The 22,628-nt window shown below is 35.3% G+C and overlaps 2 protein-coding genes across 2 annotated transcripts; one reads left to right on the top strand and one right to left on the bottom strand.

Moving 5' to 3' along the window:
- Window positions 1-17: 17 nt before the first annotated feature.
- LOC147276142 (sulfate/thiosulfate import ATP-binding protein, putative (DUF506)) lies at window positions 18-1,897 on the bottom strand. The gene has a single exon (XM_086254790.1). It carries the CDS (start codon window positions 1,722-1,724, stop codon window positions 789-791), a length of 936 nt encoding a protein of 311 aa, XP_086110916.1. The 5' UTR covers window positions 1,725-1,897; the 3' UTR covers window positions 18-788.
- A 13,394-nt stretch (window positions 1,898-15,291) lies between these two features.
- LOC147276141 (basic helix-loop-helix (bHLH) DNA-binding superfamily protein) lies at window positions 15,292-18,103 on the top strand. Its single transcript, XM_086253445.1, has 8 exons — window positions 15,292-16,325; window positions 16,459-16,686; window positions 16,804-16,869; window positions 16,978-17,046; window positions 17,158-17,229; window positions 17,325-17,534; window positions 17,633-17,717; window positions 17,813-18,103. The coding sequence occupies exons 1-8, from the start codon at window positions 15,441-15,443 to the stop codon at window positions 17,848-17,850; spliced, it is 1,653 nt and encodes a 550-aa protein (XP_086109571.1). The 5' UTR covers window positions 15,292-15,440; the 3' UTR covers window positions 17,851-18,103.
- Window positions 18,104-22,628: the final 4,525 nt, after the last annotated feature.

Genomic DNA, 22,628 nt, shown 5'->3' with positions numbered 1-22,628 from the left:
CTAACCAAACCAAAACATAAACAAATTCATCCCCATTGAAAGAAAACAAAAGAGAAATCCGAGTGTGAAAACAACTCCATACATTCAAAAACTAAATGATTTTGGGCTGGGCTAGGCCTCAGTTTCACAATAGAGCACCAACCTATTGTTGGGCACCTCATGCACCCAGTGGAGGAGTGAGAAATAGTTTGCATTATCTAATCCTTCTTTTTCAACAATTAATTAAATTTAAAAAAGGAAAACAACCTTATCCAAATCCCAAACTACCGTCTCGACTTTCCTTTCTTGTCTGTCCACGTTTATACACACTCATCACTTCATCAGTCATCACATAAATTTGTTGCACCATTCCACGATTGCAGTTTCACAGGCCATCTGTCCCAACCATCTTCAATTTCTTTGGGCATCACCTGTCACATCCACTGCCCACAGGTGGCGTGAAAGCAACTTCACTAAAACGGTACCGCCTCGTCCTCCTCATCAGGATAAAACTTCCACACCTCAAAATGATCACCAGCTCCAACGTCCACGTCTTACGGTGAGCCCTCATCTTCCAACCGTCCGATACAAGGAATCACAGTCAAGATTCGTCAAAAATTTGACATTCTTGTTTGCATTCGCGGTACACCTTTACGGTGCGCCGTAATGTACACGATGTGCATTTGCCGCGTAACACCATGTTTTTCTTTATTAATTCACTTTTTACACTAACAAACAAAAATGTACACTAATAAAAAAATTATCATTTATTTAATTTTATATCTAACTATCCATCGCCTGCTAATCGTCTAAGTACGGACGTAGAGGCGGCCGTTGACGGTAGAGTCCGATACGGCGTCGTCGAAGCCAACGAAACGGCAGTTAGCGCCAGAGACCGGAGCGAAAGCGGGAGGGATTCGCGAGAATGGTTTTTTCTCCGGAACCGGATTGACGGTCCGTTTATACGGACCGAACCACTTGTTCTGCATGTAACGGTTTTTTCTCCACGGAGGCACGGAGAGCTCTCTGCTCCTCAGCGATCTCTTGGCCGCGTCGCACATGACTCGGACGATCCGCTTCAGGTCGTCGGATCCTCCGACGAAATCGATAGGGAGTGATTGGACGAGCCTCGAGTACTGAGTCGAAGGCCGCGCGATCTCGAACTCAGCGACGAAGTCGAGGTCCACGAAGTACCGCTTCTGCCACGTGGAGGAGCTCGGCTGGACCGCCGCGACGACGTCGATGAACTCGTAGCTGCCGGCGGTGAGGCTGCCGGAGGAGGTCCAGCTCGTCTTGCAGATCGCCGCATTGTGCCCTAAGCCTCTCAGAAATGTCATCACGCTTCGCTGCAGAGCGGACTTGCTGGATCTCAGGCACGAGAACGTCTCCACCGCTTCGGAGACCTGAGCACGAAGCAGCTTCGCGTACGAGTCCGTCGCATTTCCAGCACCGGCCGCCGACCTCAGAACGCACTCGATCGCGTCCGTACGGTCGGAGACCGAGTCGACTCTGTCCGACTCGGAGTCGTCGTTGTCCGGAGACCGAGTGCCGGAGGTCGCTTCATCCTCTTCCTCTTGGAGGAAATCGTGAACGAGTTCAGAGAGACAGGGCGAGTCGTCTCCGGAATGTTCGCTGCCGCTGCTGACGTAGCTGAGTTCGGAGTTGTCTCCGCCGACGAGTCGAGCCTTGACCTTATCGTCGAGCGGGTAAGTGACTCTCTTCGTTCTAACAAAACAAGCCGCCATTGAATAATTTCAGCTGATCACTACTATTTACTTCTTTATCACCTTGTTTCACATGAAGTGGCTCTGTGTTGTAATTGGAGAGAATTTGATTAAGAAGGAGAATATGTGAGAAGCTTAAATAGAAATGGATATGGTGCTGAGTAAAACAGAAAAGAAGCGTTGGGAGGAATTTATTTGGGAATATTCGGATAGAAAGTTGAAATTGTTTTTTTTTTTTTTGTTAAATGTGCCTTTTATCTGTTTGGGGATTAAAAACTGGAGAGACTAGAGGATATACGGGGAAGCATCCGAGTGGGACTGTACACGTGGAAGCATATCCAGTGGCACCTGCTGTGGTTTATTCTGGTGTGTGCGACGCGGAGGCTCATGACCGGTTGGACTAGTCAGCACTAGTACTGATTAGTGTCTCCAATGAGATTGGCACGTGCTTGAGTGTGGGTCATGGGCTTGGCCTTGAGGTAGGGCCTGCTGGGCTTATCTGCCGCTTGGTAGGTGTTAAGGACTTAAGGGTGAGAGAGAGAGAGTGTAGTAGGTAGTGAGATGTGCATCAAGTTTTTATGATCAACTGTATCATAAAGTAACTATTAACTATTGACTATGGGATATGATTCTTGTATATAAAATTAGGGGGATAGGACTGCTTTTAGATTTTAGGGATTAATCTCACATTCTAACATGAGATAGTGGGAATTATTCGAGTATTCTAAACTACTCTTCGTACGTAGTACATGTTTTAATGAATTAATCACAAATTGATGTTGTAATTAGTTCCATATTTTATATTTTTTGTGTTCTCACAGGGTGAGGATAAAAATTGAGGTTCACGTACCCCTAGTACAAGCTAGAGTCAAAAAATGAATATTGACGAGGAGGTGGTCCAACACAAATTTGGACTGAATTGTGTATATATATAATATTATTATATACACTAGGGCTGGGAAAAGTCTTCCACAAATCGAATCCGACCGGCCGAAAACAAACCAAAAAAATCGAGGTGGCGGAACATTGATCCAACAGGCGGCGATTCTCTACCGAACCGACCCTTATCGGTTACGGTGGTGGTTTGGAAATCTCAAATTGTCAGCAAATTGATACCGACCAACCTGCTTCTTCTTCTTCTCGTGTGCTTGTCAGCGTCTCAGTGTCTCACCGTCGACCGCTAAGCTCAACAACACCTACCTGCAAGCCTGCAATGTCACCGGTGTTGTGTTGCCTCCTTGAAACTACTCAGTTGCAACATCGTCGGTGTTGCAAGTGAAGGAGCTGGAGAAGAAGAAGATAATAGAGCTGGCACTTGGCAATGTTTTCGAAGAAGAAAAGAAAGGAGAGAGAATGTGACTGACCAACACTGATACCGAAGTCGTCGGTAACCGAACTTGTCGGTGGCGATGGCGGTTGCGAGTCTGGCCTTATCACCGATGTCGGTACGGTAGTCGATTGAACTACATCAGTTTCGTTACCGAACCGATTCCACCCCTAGTGTGTGTGTATATATATATATACACGTGGCTACTATAGTAGAAGAATATATATATATATATGTGGCGAGGGATTTTGATGTTCATTGGTTTGATTTCCCCTCTCCTGAGGCACTTGCTCTTTACTTTTTGCTGATGCTCTTGGTACTCCTTGTCTTAGAGTTGTAGTTGTTTAAGTTTTTCTTTTGGGCTTCGGCTCCTCTTGTACAAAAAAAAAAAAATATATATATATATAAAGACTGGAGTGATACCCTTAATTATGAATCAACGGTCAAATAATTTTTTATTTATCAAAATTTTTATAAAAATGATCATTTAATGATGACCAGAAAAATAGATGATTTTGATCAATAAAATATAATGTGAAATGAATTTCATAAAAAAAAAAAAAAAATTGAATTACCTTAATAGAAGGATTGGAAATTAAGACAATTTTGCAGATCGTGAACTAGCTGAACGAAATGCGAGCTAGCTAGCTAGATTGCTTTTAGCTAGATGTGAATAAAGCGTTCCTTATTTAGGGGTTCACTTTTTTACTTGAAAAATGACAAAAAAAAAACAAAAAAAAGGCATTATATGTATATAAGGAATGTCGACATGCAGAGATATTTTTCTGTCAATCTTAGTCGATCGAACATATAATTACATTCTGACCCTTCTGACCCTTTGTGAGTGGGAAGGGTAGTAATTACAATTAAGTTAATTAACCAGAGTTTATTATTTCGATTAATTGGGATCATTATCTTCAACAACTTTTCCTTTTTGTTTTTACGGCTGCTCCAATTTAATAGATAGGGGATTAAGAACTTTCCAAGGGACAAAGATCCCCTACCCATTTTCTCTACCATGCTTGGTACAAGGCTAAAATCTTAGCCATTGAAGAGAGAGTAGAAAGAGAAAAAGAAGGGAGAGAAAGATGAGTTCAATGGCTAAGATTTTAGCCTTGTACCAAGTATGGTAGGAAAATGGATAGGAGATACTTGTCCCTTTCCAAGACCTCCAACCAGTAACAGTAACTGTTTAATTACTAATTTGATTGGTTCAAGAAAAAAGTGGACATCTCTTTATATATAAAGTAATATAGCTTCAATAACGTACGTACGCTAGGTATCACCAATGGATAGATTTAACTTCATCATCAGCTCAAGCTAGCTAGCTAGGCTGATGATCATGATAAGTTGAAGTTGATTTAATTTTAGGGTACTTTAATTAGAAATTCAAAATAAAAAAGAAAGTTAAGCCGATTTCTAAGTCGGCTCAAAACTTAAATAGAAATTTAAATTGTCCACTTAGTATTTAGTGGGACTTGCCAAGCGCTCGGAAAATGAGTTTACAAGCTAAAACATGCATCCACAACCTAAAACATGTTATTTGTAACCTAAAAAAGATATCTGTAAACTAAAAAAATGGCATCTGTAATATAAAAATATGCAAATGCAGATGAATGTAGATCCATCAAGCGCTCGGCATGCCGAGCCCTCGGTAGTGTATTTTTTTCATTTTTACCTACGCGTACACAAATAAATTGGACTAAAATTTAATTTTTTTAATGAACTGAGTTTGCAATTAAAAATCTTTCAAAAATTAAATTTATGATTAATTTATTACAAACTTTAGCAAGTAAAAAACAACAACATGATTTAAAATAGTGGGAGATCAATGGCATTTTACAATTAATTGAGAGGGAATATATTCTGAGATAGATTGAGTTTTGATGGCACAAGGGCCACAAGTACCTGTACACGTCAATAGCATATAGCAAATAAATGGAGGGTTGGATGGGACCGGATTCCTTATATTAGTCTAAAACAAAAAATGTGAACACGATTTCGACACTAAATATCCTAATTATTGACAAGATTGAAAGCGAATCTTGTTTTTGAGCGTACGTGCATAACCAATCAGGAATTCAGGATAGAATATACACAGTCACAGGCACTATATGGGATATGAACCCAAACACATGCAGGTTGATTTTTCAATTGCACCAGACAGGCAGAGGGTAATTGGTGATAATGTTGATCCTAGTTTCTTAAGGCCAAAACGAATTTGATAATGATATATTCATATTTATTGAATATTTTCAAGGGATTAGGATTAGGCAAATGAGTAGTGCAAACGTGTTTGAGAAATGTTAATTGTATTCTCCTTTTGTGCATTCTTTTTTTTTTTTTGTTCATTTTAATAGAGTGTGAATATAACTGTTATCAAAACTGTTTATTTATTTTATAACAATTAGATTGATAACTAAAGGATTTTTCAATTTGGTTAATTTTTTGTATAAATAATCTTTAAAAGGTGATTTGAAAAATAAATGATTTCAATCAATTATGAAACTATATTGCAAAATGAACATGAGAAGAGAACAAACACAAATAAAATGCATAAAGGAGAAGACAACTAGCATTTCTCAAAGTATTTTTACTAATATATATATATGGATTTGCTTCCTCAAAAGTTTGTCACTTTCAAAATAAAATGTGGGACAAATGGTTAGAGCAACTATTATCTTACCATAGATATTTAATTTGTTAGAGTACCTTAATAGTTGGTGCCCTAATGACATGATCGACATTGCCACATAAGTTATTTTAATCTTACATTTGATCCAAAAAAAAAACTTAAAATATTAAAAATAATTCATCCCAATTTCAAATTGAGTTTAGATAAATCTATATTTTTATGTTTTATCCATAAAATAATAGATAGTACTTGGGTCACCTTTTGGGGGTATCTCACCTCCTAAAATTACAATTTTGGTAATGTTGGTGTATGATCGGAGCAGTTCACTTTATAGATCATTTATTATAGATCATTTATGCAAAAATCAACTTAATTGAAAATTGTTTGGTTATATAATTGCTATCGATTAAATATAAAAAAATCAATAATTTAGTCAAAAAATCACTTTTTAATTGGAAACCATCGATTTTTTCTACTTAATTGACAATAATTATATAACCAAATGATTTTTGATTGATTTAATTTTTTGTAAAGATTTTAATAAGTTATCTAAAAAAATGAATAGTTTTAATAATTTACGGGCATTTTTTAGATCAAAATTTTAAAAAATAGGGTGACCGTTAGATGGGGCAGGAGTGACCTAAATACTGTCCTAACAGAATTTAGTTTTTATTCTCTCCCTCTTTTTTTTCCACTCTCTCTCATTTTAGATTTTGGGTAGATCTTAAGCTTGGGATCTCTGTCGTCTATGCTTATGGAGTAAGGATGCTAAAGTGTTAGATATGTGGCCACAGAGAATTCCCACGAGTGCACAACCAAATAGAATTAGTTTTCGTAAAAATGATGGCGACGAGCAATGAAGGAGACGATGACAGCGACGAGCAATGAAGGAGACAATGACAACGACGACCAACGAAAAAGTGGTTTAATTTGTCCACGACGGCGACCAATGAGAATTGTTTCCGACGATTTGACAACGGCGATGGCCAATGACAATTGTCTCGGACGATTTGTCGACGGCGATGGCTAATGGAGAAACGATGAAATATATTAGTGTTTAACCTCAGACAAACAAAAAACCAAACTCTCTCCTTGTAAAAAAAAATAATAATAAAAAAAAAATTAATAGATTCATGAGTTCGGATGAACGACATAGCTAAATTCACTATTATTCTCATAAGCATGGGATCGGTAGAGACTAGAGAGGATCCAAGTCTGCAATATTAAGAATACAAATAAGATTTGATTGAACAAAAAAAAAAAAAATAACTGCAGGTTGAAGCTAATGTTCTTATGGTGTTTTCCAATTTCAATGTTACAATTTTAAAAGAGGAGTTCAATTGAATTAGGACTAAGAAAGAGGGGCCCAATTTGTGTCAGATTATTTGTGAGTCCCAATTTGCAACACTTTGTGGATGGAGTAAATTTGAGGATGAATGGGATTGGGCCAAATTTTGATATTGTTGAAGTACTCCAATCCTATATTGAACATCAAATAAAGTTTGGCTCATTGTTTATAGCATCTGCTCTGATATTGGTATAATAATAGTATAGACACCTATCCTCCAAAACAGAAATTCATCCGATTTCAAACACATTCAAAATCAAACTCTGCCTGATAGTTCCAGAAACCTTTTGGGCTAAATTTTCTCTGCCAATATGTTAAGCTATCTTTGCTTGGCAAAGATTTAAAAGCAGCTCCCTCCAACTTTGTATATGGGCTGGGCTTAGTTTAAGTTTAGCCCAACTCAAAGTAATCCTCGGGATCAAGTGGCTGAACAAGAGGCTTCTTTGCATGCTTTGTTAGGCCGGAAAAACTCATCCTCAAACTTATGGGTTTAAGCTTATTTGGGTTAACAAAATATAGCAACCCACAAATTAAGGTTAGCCCGGCCAATTTTAAGACAAAATCTCAAGGCCAAATGATATTTTTGGTCCCTGTACTTTCATGAAATTTTCATTTTAGTCTTGTTCTTTTAATTTTAGCAATTTCAGTCATGTACTTCCGATACAATAGCAATTAAATCCAAATCCTTAACTTTGTTTAAATTGATGATAAAAAATCTAACGTCTTTGCATGTGAGTGGCATTTCGGACATCTTATTACACCTGGATGTCTATGCACGACCATACCCGCCATTGAAAGCAATTAGTTTGGAAAAATAAGAAATTTCAACATCAAAATTATATTAAATGGTGGATATGAGATTATATAGGCATTTAGGTGGACTAAAATGTTCGAAATACCACTCATGTGCGAAGCACGTGCTTCCATGTTAGATTTTATGTCAACAATTTAAGTGATATTAACTATTTAGAGTTAATTGCTAATGTATAGAAAGTACATGACCAAAATCGTTAAAAATAAAAGTACAGGACCAAAGTGAAAATTTCTTAAAAGTACAGGTACCAAAAATGACATTCGGCCAAATCTGAAGGATTTCCTCAAAACACACTCAACTTTTTTTTTTTTTTTTTTATTAGGGGGAGGGGGGCAATACACATTTAAATGTTATTTCTATTTCCCATTGTCTGTTCAAATTTTCTCTGTATATTTTCTCCATCTCACTCTCAAAACACACTCAATTTCGTTTCTTAGAGTGCTTAGCAATTGTCGAGCTTATTACTTGATTTTGGGAAACTAATCTTCAACTTCCATACCTGATTTTTAAACATTTATATAAACTATATGTTTCTCTCTGAAGCAATTGTCAAGCTTTCTTGGTCATTAATGTTTCAATTTTGTTTTGTTTAAATAATGTTTAATATTGTCAGAGATGCACCGCTTTGTGTATATTGCTAACTTCGATAGAGTATGATATTGGAATTAAAGGCAGAGCTGAAGTGTCCCCATGGACAATGCTTGACTTGGTTTCGATTATCAAATTTAAAAACTGATTAGAACGATAAGTAGTTTGATTTGGACCAGCATATCAGTGCATGGTTTGGTTTCATTTGGAACAAAACCAGCCCATGCTTACCTTACCATATGATCATAAAGTCACCAATATGCATTATAAAGACGAACTCAGTTCTGCCATAATATAGTTGGCCAAAAAAAAAAAAAGTTATGCTATAATATTGAAAAAATAATAATAATAATAAATAAAATAAAGTAAGATTTTATCTTAAGAGTCCGTTAATATACTGATATTGGCATCTAATTTTATTAATCAAAACCACCTAAAGCCTCATTCTTCCTTTGCTGACCAACTACCACAAACTCATTCTTCATTTGTGGACATCACACCACCACTAGATCCCAAAATACCATCCAAAAAAAGACATAACAAAAACATAACATATAGACACTTTCCAAAATATCAGCATCAACGCATCACCAAAAAACGGAAACGGAAGCTGAAACTGCAAGTCCGCAACTCCAATAAACTGCAGTTTCACCTGCAGTTAGTAACTGCAACTGTAAGTCTGCAACTCCAATAAACTGCAGTTTCAGTTCATTTGTAGTTCCAGAAATTACAGTTTTTACAGTTTCAGAAATTGCAGTTTATACAGTTTCAGTTTACTTGCAGTTCTAGAAACTGCAGTTTTCTACAGTTTCAGAAACTGAACTAAACAAAAAAAATCAAGAACCTACTACTGATAAGGAAGACATGAGGCTGGAGTTGGCTTCCCCAATAACTTTCTAGGCGTTGTTATAGTGAGGAACTTGACTTGTTCTTCAGCAACGTTGCGACAAGGCCGAGATCAGAGTCAACATCAGGGCTCCGATCGGGTTTGGGGGTTACTGGGTGTTCCGAGCTCACATAGATGAAGAGGGAAGAGAGAGGAACTCAGGGGTGGTCCTCTCGTCGCCATTCATGGCCGGATGCACACACACGGGGTCGAGGAAAGTTGCAGCGAGAGAGAGCAAGAGAGAACAGAGAGAGAGTGCTTGGGGAGAGAGAAATAGAGTGATGAAAGAGAAGATAAATTTCAGAAATGAGGGAGAAAAATACGTGAGAGAGTTTAAGAGAGTTTTGAAAAATTAAAAAATTAGTAACCATTGGATTGCTTGGATGGCTAAGATAAAAAGCCTATACCAAACTGGTACCAAGAAATGAGTAACCAATCCACTCTCAAAGTAACATGATTGTTAAATATTTTAAATATGTGTATTACATGTTACAAACAATAAGTAAAGTGTAGTATAGAGTACTTATTTCTTATATTAATTAAGTAATTAAAGTTGAGAATTCACTGGGGGTATATGGAGCTAGCTAGGTTGTTTTTTTGGGAGAATGATGCCAACCTCGCGTAGGCTGTAGGAACATGAATTCTTTCTTCTTTTTTTTTTTTTTTATTATTACGCCGCTTGTTTCACAACTTCTGGTTTTCGACAAAATATTGAATGCAAACAAAGCAAATGAATATTTATGAAAAGGGGTACTCTACTCTTTATTAATTAATTCATTTATACTTCTTTAATTAGTAATAATAATTAAAATAATGAAAACATATATAACTACAGCACTCCACCAGCATCATCTGTCAACCCATTTATTAAACTCTCTCTCTCTCTCTCTCTCTCTCTCTCTCTCTCTCTGGTGGCTTAAACTAAAGTCATCTGTTCTTTTTTTTTTTTTTCCTATGAGAAAGGCATCTGTTATTAAACATGGATATATTTTTGTTGCTTACTTGTGGGTGTGATTTTATATTTGGGCTTACTTTCTATATGTAGTGCCAAGTACAAGACAAGGGACAGACCAAAAGCAAGAGAAAACCAATTCATTACGTAAATCATTTGTTTGCATATATATATGCGCAATATAATTCATACTCTCAAAATTCAATGTTAATTTATTACATTTTATTTATTATTTTAATTTGTTGCTGTCATGACCCTCAGGGCCGGCCCTGAGAGTAGGCGAGCTGGGCGACCGCCTAGGGCCCACCCACCCAAAGGGCTTCTAACTTCTAAGTTGGACTTCTTGATTAAAAAAAAAAAAAAAAACCTTTTTTACTACTTCTATTTTTAGTTTAAGCCTTCTTCATTCATCGACTATTCCTTTAATCATCTTCCTTCTCTAACTATTCCTTGTCAACTATTCATTCTTCTTCATCACTCTCAATCTCATAGTCCAGGGTCTCCTTTATCCATTCGACTATTCTTCTTAATTGCTTTACACTTTGCTTCCTTTAATTAATATCGAGGAGTAAAAAAGCTCTCTAATTTGGTAACAAAGGTTTGTTAGCAGAGAATTTGGAATATAGATTGCCAAGAAGCTTGCTACTTACAGCCTAAAACTTGCTACATGTATTAGTTATCTTTAAAACTGACTTCAGCTTTTGTATACTTAAAGATTCTCAATTAATTCAAATCAGTTCTATTTTTTTAATTTCTCTTATTAAATTGATAAATTGCTTATTGATTTTTTGGTTAATTAATTTTAGTTATTGAATGGGCAAAGGGCCTCAAATTTTTTTCTTGCCTAGGGCCACCTAAATCCTCGGACCGGCCCTAATGATCCTATATGCTAGTTTTACAAGTACATGCATCCTTCTGATCATTTCCTAATAAACTTGCTCCCATTAGTAGTGCTTTTAAAAAAATTGAAAGTAATATAGGACAAAAATTTACAAAGAAAAATAAATTGGGTCGGGCTATACAACTCATACAACATTTAATATAGCTCATAAGTGTTCTAGCACTTAAGCTATGAGTTTTATGCACGCTCGATCACTACATTGCAGCAATTCCATGCAAATTATTTGTGAGCCATAAATAATTAGGACATGCAATATGATGAGTGGTGAAGTGATGATTTGGAAAATGTAGCTATGATAGGTTGATTAATTAAAATGGGAATATATATTTTCGATGACTAGAGTTACATTATAAAACTCTTGTTTTTGTCTTTGCACTTATGCAATAAAGACAAGGCACCGGCCAATCAAAACATGATTATTCACTATGTTCATTCATGCTGCATAAGTGTGCTTACAATATGCACATAATGTACAAATTAGTGACACAAGCAATTTCTATTCAATAAGCTTTCCCTGTAATGCTTGATGTGTTTAGAATCGAAGCCTACTTCATTAATTTGGCTTGGCCTAAAAGCCATTTAATTAATTAATTAATTAGTTCCTGAATTAGATTTAAATCAACTAAAAATAGATAGACATAATATATATATGGCCTTGATGGTTACAAGAAAAAAAAAATGGTTTTTTGTTTGCAATCAAATAAACGACTTAAGTTATACTTTCCAATAAACCTTGGCCAAAGGAAAATTACATTATATATATAATGATAACTGTTCTAACAACCATGATTAGCAATGGATTTCTGATAAGAGCCTACAATATACTCTGTTTCGTATATATAAATTAAAATAATGACCTAAAACAATTTGTCTTTTCTCAGAAAATAAAAATCATATATATAATAGTTTTGAAAAGATGAATTAAGATGAACTTCCTCGAACAATCATATGAATTTAGAAATTAATTAAAGAGCAATCTAATTACATCATCTAAATAATGGTGGATCAGCTATGCGCTCTAGCTAGATATGATATAAATGAGTTGGTAGCCACACCTCTCTACTAATTAAAAATGAGATCTCTAGCTAGATGCAATGGATCATATTTTTCAGCCTGTGATCTGTTTTATCACTGTACAGTCTGTACTTATTGCTTTAGACTTGAAAAAAAATTTATTCCTATTATATATTCTACCAATTTCGAGTTATAAGTTATCACTAACTTTAAGCCTTTCCCTTTCCAACAAAATATATATCTACACTTATGACTATATATATAACTTATAAGCCATGCAAAAGGGCATTCTTTTTTTTTTTTGGCCATGATGCAAAAGGGAATTCAACAAGTTGAAAATGACATGCCAATTATATGATAGCTGGAGGTGATTGTTTTCCACACATGTTCATTGTTCTAACAATTTCTAGGGTATACTAGCTAGTACAGATTTGACACAAAATCTTTGAACAAATTGTTGAAGATCGAATAATTTATGAGAGACCAGCAAAGTAGCACACAGGAATAAATGGCTATCTTGTTGGTAGATAGGGCGGTGTGGTTGCCTGGTTAACCATGTCACGAAAGTGATAAAGTAGCAGCAAGATTTAATTAGGTTTTGACCACATTTCAAACTCACATATACAATTAATTAATTCGTATAAATTATTATCATTAAGCTATTAACTAGCTACTACCACAATTATTTTCATGTATTTTTAATGGTGGAAATGTAAAACCAGGCCATGTGACATAGTACACATACCACTGTCATTGGTGCTAATCTTTTGTTGTACATTTTTTTAAACTTATTTTTCTTAATTTCTTAGCTTGTTGTCAGAAGTTGTTAATTCAAAACTAATTTTGATATTTTCAAATGTCGGTTCACATATTAATCGAAATGGGTCTCCGTATATATATGTAGTTGGGCACACCATAAATATGTTCCATGTATGATATTGGTATGGAAGGTGACTACTGATCACTAGTGAGTAGTGATTGCAATGCCGGGTCAGGCATGGTTTTTCTTTGAATGAAAAATTTTGGACTATCAAGTCCAAAAGGGTTTGAATTCCTAGCTGCATACATAAATGCTAGTGGATCAGGCTGATCAGCAATGAGTATTGTGGTGTTCAACTTAAAAAATATATGACAAAATGGACAATTTCTAAAAAATTAATGGGTTGATCAAAATTATAAGACATGGTACTTAATTGGGCATATTGGTATCTAAAACAGGTTTGGTATTTTCTTTCATGGTGTTCATTGAAAGTAATCACAGCAGATTTGTAATTTCTCAAAACAAATTACATTACTAATTACTAAAAGCTCTTTATGTTATAAAATGATTAGTAGGTAGGGCATGGATATGTCCAATATTCATCATCAACATATTCATAACAGCTTGATTTTAATCATGAACCAAATTAATATCATTATTTTTATAATTTCTAGTACAAGCGAAACCATTTTCTAGCTAGCAAAACAAATAATGGACCTAAAAGATTGGCAATATACAAAACCAATACAATGCTGGCTTTTGCTAATATTGCATCCTAAAGTTATATTATAGGAAGCAGTGCTTTGAGCTTCTCTTGTATTTCTTAGAAACCGATCGAGTTGGTGTTGTGTGAGCAATTCAAGTTTGAACCAGACTCTCTGGACTCCGCCTGTTATGTGAACCCGACCAAATCCGGGTTAACTGCCGACTTGCCCCATTTTATTTCAATCATTGACCAACCCCTAACCACGTTCACAATTTTTTTTAATTTTTTTTATCGAATTAAGAATTTTCCTTTGTATAAAACTTGGAGGAAATTAGTTTAACCGTCCATTTAAAAAATGGGGGACTTATTTTAATTCACTTTTGACTTTTAACCCAAACAAACCCTTGTGTTGACTCAAATGATTGCTGAATATACAATTGGATTTCTTAAATATTACACAAGCAAGAGTTAAGACGAATTTAAGAGAGGAGGGAATTGGAGAATATCTACATTGAAATTAACCCCTTCCCACGCAAAATGCTACACTATTTTAAACTAGTCAAAATGGGAGGTCCAACACATATGTCATAGGTATTTGGGTAAATAACCATATTGCTCCCTATAGTTTGATGATTGTTTTAATTTCATCCATGTTGTTTCAATTTTTTCAATCAAATTCTCCTAGTTTTGAAGTTGTTTTAATCAAGTCTAAAATTAGATTTTTACCATGTTTTAAGATAATATAACTGTTAAGACTAAGGTATAACAATTCAATAACTGTTAACTCTTATAATTACTAGAAGGGTGGTAGATTCAACCTTATTTCCTATTTGATTTCAAATTTTTAAAATGAATATACCCCTTATTATCAAAGCTTGATTAAGCATCAGTGCATCACCACTACTTTTCTCCTTTTTATCACCACTACTCTTTAATCAACTCAATTTGGTTAGAGGAAATAATAGAAAGCTTTGATGGCTTTCAAAAAAGTTGGACCAATCTAAGCCATGATTAGCACCCCAAATGGGCCAAATGGATCTCATGGTTTATATATATGTGTGTAAGTGTAAAGTATTATTATTTTCTTTTATTTGACAAATTATATGGTCGGATTATAAACTAAAAATATACATCAGTATAATTTTATATAATTAATGATTTAAATTAATAGTTTAACAACATAATATGTTGGAGTATTGTTCAATTAGCAATTTATTTTCAGTTTTTGGTTAAATAAGGGATCTATGAAATCTAGAAACAAAAGGGAGAGAAAAAACAAAACAAAACAAAAGAAAGAAGAAGAAGAAGAAGAAGAAGAAGCATTGGCAGTAGTTCCCAGGTTTTGTTTCAGGGCCAGTGGATGTGGTGGATTGAGTGTTTCGAGAGAGAAAAAGGGCAAATGGAGAATTGGACATTGGGTGCTTTGACGTCCAAGGCCCGGCAACACCCTTCTTCCCGCCTTTTACGGATGTGGGCAAGGTACTCAAATTACCAATTTACCCCCACACATTCATAACACAAAAAAAGTCAAACTAACCTTTGCTCTCCTCCTCCGTCTATTTAACTCGTTCACCCCCCAACTCAACCCCTTCCCTTTCTCCTCTCTCTCCTTCTCTGTCTCTGACTCTCTGCTTTTTGCTTAGCTTTTATACACCAAACAACACCTCCACAATCATATACTTGAACCTACATTTCTATCTCCCACCCCAATTTCACTTCCTCTGCTTCTCTTTCTGAAACCAACTTTGCTTCCTTTGCTTTTTTCTCTCTCTGTTTCTCTGTTTCTCTCTTTCTGTTTCAGTCGTTATGGAGAATGAGTTTTTTTTGAATGCTGGAGTCCCACCTCTGCTTCACTTCGAACCAACCTCGTCATCAATGCCCACATGGCTTTCCTTCTCAGCATCCATGGACATTCACCCCTCCGACCCGAATTGCTCGTCGGAGCGGTCACCGGATTGCTTCAACTACAACCCCAACTGGGGCGACACCAACACCAAGTCGGCCGAGCAGAGCATCCACTTTGACTCGGCCCTCAGCTCAATGGTCTCGTCTCCGGCGGCCTCCAATTCCAACATGTCCACCAGCGAGAGCTTCGTCATCAGAGAGCTGATCGGAAAGCTCGGCAGCATCGGCGGCGGCGGCGGCGGCGGAAACTCAGGCGAGATCTCGTGTTACAGTACTCCATTGAATTCTCCTCCCAAGCTCAACTTGCCGATGATGGACCATTTGGGGAAAGAGAAGGTACCCAATTTGGGAAAGTCCTCGATGGCTTTGAATTCCAGCGTGGCGGAGTTCTCGGCCGACCCTGGATTCGCAGAGAGGGCGGCGAAGTTTTCGTGCTTTGGAAGCAGGAGCTTCAATGGCAGAACAACCCAATTGGGAATGAACGGCAACACTGAACAACAACAACTCCCATTTAGATCTAATCCATTCGCGGGAAATGGGAAGCTTCCTCGGGTTTCGAGCAGTCCTTCTCTGAAGGCAATTGGATCTCAGACAGGTTTGCAGGATCGAAATCATGAACTGCCCAATTCTCGAGAGGAGTCCACAGTCTCTGAGCAACAAAACCCAAATGGGGAGACAGGGTTGGTAGCTTCTGCTGCTGCTGCTTCCATTGATTTGAATTCCAGGAAAAGAAAAGCAGCTTCCAAGGGAAAAGCTAAAGAACAATCTGCTGCACCATCTACAAAGGTACACACAATATGCCAAATTCACCCAATTTCCCATTTTGATTTTTGTCCAGCATTTTGGTTTTGACCAGATACACAGTGCAGCATTAGTTTAAAGCAATGATTTTTTTTGTTTTTTGTTTTTTAAAAAACAGGTGGGTGAGCTTACTGAAAATTCGAATGCAAAACGGTACAAGCCAAACGAAGGTAATGGGAATGAAAATGGAGGCCCTGTTAAAGCAGAGGAGGACACAAAGGGAAGTACAAGTTCTGATGAGAAGCAAACAAAGTCTGGGCCAAAGCCTCCTGAGCCTCCCAAGGACTACATTCATGTAAGAGCAAGAAGGGGTCAAGCTACTGACAGCCACAGTCTAGCCGAAAGGGTAAGTAATTAAGAATTCTGGGTTGGTTAGTTCAATTCCCTCCAAAATCATTATATTATATGCTATTTTCATTGATTCCAAGCTTTGTGCTGAATTGGGTTTGTGTGGTTTTGATAGGTCCGGAGAGAGAAGATCAGTGAGAGGATGAAGCTTCTTCAAGATCTTGTACCGGGTTGCAACAAGGTCTGCAATAAATGCTGAATTTGACTGACAAGGTTTTCAGTTTTTAACTTTTTCCAAGTGCATGAATGTGTCTTTTACTGATGTGACTTTGATTTTCTTGGTTTTTAGGTCACTGGAAAAGCACTTATGCTTGATGAGATTATAAACTATGTTCAGTCATTACAGCGCCAAGTTGAGGTATGTCATTAATTAAATTAACATTTTATTGATGATCAAAGTCAATCTATGATTGTTGCAGTTTCCCAAGTCATTTCGCTTATTGGGTGCACGCATGTTGTTGTTTTGCAGTTCCTCTCTATGAAGTTGTCTTCTGTGAACACCAGGCTGGATTTCAACATGGATACCCTAATGTCAAAAGAGGTTGGTTAATTTATTCTCTGAAGCAAAAATTAATGGCTATATTAATGTCTTTTCCAACTTTTCTGAAATGGGTTTTGCTGGTTTTCTGGTTTTAGATATTTCAACAAAGCAATTCCATGCCACAACATCCAATATTCCCTTTAGATTCCTCGGCAACAGCCATTTATGGCCACCAGCGCCAGCAAAATCCAGCACTACAGAACAACATTTTTAATGGGACAGTGGACCCATTAGATACCGCACTATGCCAAAGCCTTGGGATGCAATTACCTCCACTAAGTGGTTTTAGTGAAGGTATTCTTCAGGTAATTAATTAGTTTTAACCCCAGATTAATTTAAGTCAAAGAAAAAGCCATTTGTTTGATTAATCATCTCTAACTCTGTCTGCTTAAATTATTTTCAGTATCCACAGTTTGGTGAAGATGATCTCCAAACCATTGTCCAAATGGGTTTTGGCCAAAATCCAAACAGGGAAACAGCATTGCATGGTAAGCAAGAAAAAAACATGTAAAAAGAAAAAATAAATTTGATTCCTCAAATCCCCTACCTATAAAATTGATTGGTAATTCATTTACTGCTGCAGGTTCAAATCAAGTATCCCACATGAAAATTGAGCTCTGACCACAATTTGGATAGAGGGGCTGTTGTATATACAAGATACAAAATTTGAAGATTGCATGGAACTGCTACTAAGCCTTTTATCTTTAGGTCCAATATTGAAGAGATCCATTATTTTTTCTGTCTTCATTTCATCTTCTTTTGCCAATGTAATTTTGTTGTCTAATTTTTTCTTAGGAAAGCTTTTTTTTTCTTTTTCTTTTTCTACAAGTATCCACTGTAAAATCCCAGAAACAATTAATTCTGTATTTTGGTGCAAAAGTCTTACTTATTACGGTGCACCGCATGTAAGATAACAATTAATGCTAATTAATTACTTAATTAGAGGAAGAGCTTTGTCATTTCAATGAGAGTTTTTGTCCATTGCCCTTGTAGTTTCCACACAAGTCATGTCAATTGAAACACTGTGATATTGTCATATAATCTTTTGGATTTGATTCTTACTTGTGTTGTAACCAGCTGTATGGGTGGGGTCTTCTGCTGTTCTAAAAAGTCTAATTTGAATGATTAAGACAATTGGTTAATTTTAGAGAGCTGGGGTCAACCATGATTTCTGGCATATTTTGAGCTCCCGTAATTTTCACAGATTATCCAAAAACAGAAGCTTCTGTTTCCTTTTTACTGTTCAGAATAGAAAAATGAATTTGAGCAGAGGTTAGAAGTTAGAAGTTAGAACCACTCCATTAAAAATGTTGGAATTTTTTTTATTTGTGATATTTTTATATTATACAAGAACATCAAGAGAATCCCAGGTTGGCAGTGGTGAGATTCTGACTAGACCCAATGAACAAAGAGCTTTGGAGCATGTAGAATGGCTTTTTACATATGCTATGTTATATATTATAGAAATTAATGTCATTTTACTTCTCAGACTATTACATTTGTATCAGTTTGCTCCCCAGACTTCTAATTTGGAAAATTAAGGACCCTGACTTTTTCAATTTTACCAATTGAGGTTTTTTCGTCAATTTACACATTTTTCATTCTAAATATCGGGAATGATCAACCAAAATTTAGCGAGAAATGGAGGAGAGAAAAATGATGCATGAGGAAAAAATTGTAAGATCTAAATGGAAGAGACCATTTTGCCCTTAAAGTTTTAGATGAAAAATGTGTAAATTGTCAAAATAACCTCAATTGACAAAATTGAAAAAGTCAAAGTCCTTAATTTTCCAAATTAGAAATTTATGGAGCAAATTGATATAAGTGTAATAGTCTGGAGAACAAAATGGTATTAATCTTTATATTATATTTAGCATGACTTTTAGTATTTAACAATAATTTTTGTGCTTTTTATTTTAATGGCACAAAAACTATAGTTATATGTTAGTATGTTTATATTTTTAATATATTCATATATATCCTTATAAATTAAATTTAATATATTAAATTATTTTAATAATTATATCATTATAAATATTTGAATGAGATCTTTAATATGAGCTCAATATTAAATATATTTAAATATTATTATTTTAATACCCAAATTAATATTTTAGTATTTTTCATGTCAAAGTTAAATTTAAAAATTGTAAAATTTGAATACATGGCCAATCAATCCATGACAACTGCCCATCCTCATACCTCTTGCTGCAATCTTTTTCATTCATTTAAATATTCTTTCCTCTCTCTTTTTTCTCGTGGGACTCAACACTTTTTCACTTGGTTTTTTATTCTTTCTTTACCCATACTTTTTTGATGGTGGGTCTACTTTTTTTTTGAGTTCCTCAATAACAATTGTTAAATTTTCTGTTATATATTGTGAAAAATTTAGCAATAGCATAGCAAATGTTAAATTTAACTATACCATTATAGTAAATTTTTTTATCAATTCTACTATATTTAACATATAACATAGCATTTAGTTATGTCATTGCATATGCTCTAAAAGCATATAATCTCACCCACTTTTAAATTTGTATTGCAATAGAAAAATGAAGAAAAGTTTAATGTAGTGGACTTCAGGTTTGGAAAGATACCCTTAAAAAAATAAAAAATAGACTAATTTTTTTCTCTGAGAGGTGGTTAGTAAAAATCCAAGTTTTGGTTTTGGCAAAAGATTGCTGCATTGCAGGCTTGCAGGCTTGCAGCCTTAATCACTTATTTTATTGAGGGGTCTATTATTGGTCTGCAGATAGGTGTAATTTAATTACCAGAAAGATGCTTGGGATGTGGTGCATACTGAACAGTTACATATATAACATATTATATAGTTGTAATGATAGGCAACTAAAATAATTACAACTATAAAAATTGTAGTCTGACAGTCTTGTCTCTTAGAAATTTAAAGCCAATTACATTGAGACGTGTATGTGATTGAATTTTTTTGTTATCTTTTTCCTTTTTCTTTGTCATCTTCTTATTTCTTTATGTGGTGGTTTCTTGGAATGCTTGGGTGGTATTCTCTGGATCAATATTCCTCATTTTTGTTAATATAAAATTAATTGACGGCTGTAAAAATGAAAAGAAAGAAAGTTAAGTTAACCTTGACAAGGACTGGCCAGGCCAGTTTAGGCTTTGCTGGTACCCAATTCCAATATTTTTATGAAGTTAAATTCTAAACCATGAAAATTCCTTGGTCTAATATGTTTGTGAATTGTGATCTTAGCAAAAGATTCTAGCATTGCCTTATTTATGTGATTCAAAGAAGACTTATGGTGGGGAAATGGTACAAGACAATAACTAAATTTTGCAATTAATCTGGAGGCAAGTATTTTATGAAGGAACCTATGAGATTAACTTTCTTATAATAGGGAATGAGGCTAACTTGAGATATTAAGAGAAATTTTAATGTGATAAAATATAAAAATATATATGTTATCATATTATTGAATTGAAATACCAAGTTAGTTTTTTTCCGTTTGCATGAAAGCTTATCTCATCAGGCTATATATGCCCAGTAATATTGGCTTACTATTCATTCTCTTTCTATCAGCTTCAAAATTGTAAAATCTACAAAATTTTAAAAACCAACCTATTTTTATAGAGTTTTCAAAATGGAATAGTCAAATAGTGGACAAATTATTCTTGAACACTACTTAAAAACCATCAAGCACTACTTGAAAGGCTTCCAGTACTATTTGACGGAAGTTGGAGTACTACTCTATGGTTATATTATTAGAATTCTAAGAAAATGGACTAAGTGTCTTTAGGAAAATAAAAAATAAAAAAATTGTGTCACGGTCACACTATGTGACATGCTAACGTAGTGTTATGAATCTAGACAAATTATAATATGTGTAAAGTACTAATGAATTATTATTTAGTTATTATTATTATTTTTTTGAATAACACTAGGAGCAATTTGTTCTGTGGGCATATGATGCTTGTACTAAGTTGTTGAAGGAAATTTGCATGTGGGTGAAATGTCATAATCAAATCCTGAAATCCATGTCCTTAATGGAAGGAAAAAGCTTCGAGTCTCCGCGAGATGTAGCTTTAGATTTTGCAACCTAAATGAAGAGAAATGAGCCCTACTACGTACCCTACCAAGAGAGAACGTTTGGAGAGATCTTAAGGGAAATCATGGTGACCATTAGGGTAGGGTGTCCTATTAACTAAGTTGTCACTATTCCATCACCCATTTTCATTTGGGTCTTTTTTGCTTTCACCTTAGGAAGACGCTTTTGTTTGGTCAATTCCCATTTGGTGTTGTTTGCTTTTGTTGGGGAGAATAGACAACCATCATTTGCTTCACCAACCATGCATTATGCCATTATCAATTTCATGCTCTCCAACTGTAAGCGTGTTTGTCTCTCTTTTTCCCATGCATTCTAGAGGCTCTTGTATAAACATTTACATAAATGAATAAATCAAATTAATGCCATTTCTCAAGTATATATTCAAATGTCACAATCGCACCTGATTTTCTTTCTCCATTTAGATTGGTGGACAGTTTTATCACGGCTAAGTAAACCCAAATGTCAAACAAGAAATTGATCAACAAAAAAAAAAAAAAGTCAAACATGAAACACAATGAGATCTCATCATGAGATCATTTTTTCTTAAAACAAACATATATAATTAACCGTGACCCCTTTCTTTAAATTAAGTATGTTTTCACTCTTTTACTAGCTTTCCACACTTTACAACTTTTTAGTAGTAGTTTAATTTCCTTAACATCCTATTTGAAATGAAGTAAAAGAAGAAATGGAAATACTTGGGTCCTAGTTTACCCAAGTATTCACTTCATTTCAACTAACGTGAATTCCCTAGTTTAAAATAAATATTTTAAATTGTATAATGGTTAAGAGCATTTATTCCTATACTCAAGATCTTGAGTTAAAATCCCTCTCTCCAATATTTATTAATAAAAAAATTTGAAAACTTATATATTACCATTTATCATTCTTATAAACACCCATTTATTTAAAAAATATGGAAATCATTTGAAAAATCAAGTGAATTCCATATTTTATGGCCTTTAAATGGAGATAAAAATATCAAAGCAAGCAAAATAGCATTTGCACGTGGACCTTTTCTATATATCCCACATGATTAATAAGGCTGTCAAACGCGAAGCCCGTATTGGGTGGGTTCTGTAAGCAGTCAAGTTTCAAGCCCGCAAATGGTGTCTTGGTGAGGCCCAAGCAAACCCAAAAGAGTTTGGATCCGTTTTGATTTTTATAGCATAAGACTCTGATGTGGGTACAACCCGTTCATAGAATTGATTAGGTAGGTGCTCTATTCCTGGGCCTTTAAAAAATTGGGCTAAGCCCATTTTAGGGGACTGCCCATCTTCAGAACTTTCTAATTTTAAGTTAATGCTTCCCATCTAAAGT

The sequence above is a fragment of the Dryas octopetala genome, chromosome 8 (genome assembly GCF_963921425.1).
Source record: "Dryas octopetala chromosome 8, drDryOcto1.1, whole genome shotgun sequence".
Classification (NCBI taxonomy): Eukaryota; Viridiplantae; Streptophyta; class Magnoliopsida; order Rosales; family Rosaceae; genus Dryas; species Dryas octopetala.
Note: the sequence above shows the minus strand (reverse complement) of the source record. Positions and strands in the feature narration are given on the sequence as shown.

What these genes read in the sequence shown, in the direction of transcription:
- LOC147276142 (XM_086254790.1), bottom strand. Translation starts at nt 1,724, where the DNA reads ATGGCGGCTTGTTTTGTTAGAACGAAGAGAGTCACTTACCCGCTCGAC.
- LOC147276141 (XM_086253445.1), top strand. Translation starts at nt 15,441, where the DNA reads ATGGAGAATGAGTTTTTTTTGAATGCTGGAGTCCCACCTCTGCTTCAC. An exon ending in CTGCTGCACCATCTACAAAG is followed by an intron (nt 16,326 to 16,458) that starts GTACACACAATA and finishes TTTAAAAAACAG; the next exon opens with GTGGGTGAGCTTACTGAAAA. An exon ending in CATTACAGCGCCAAGTTGAG is followed by an intron (nt 17,047 to 17,157) that starts GTATGTCATTAA and finishes GTTGTTTTGCAG; the next exon opens with TTCCTCTCTATGAAGTTGTC.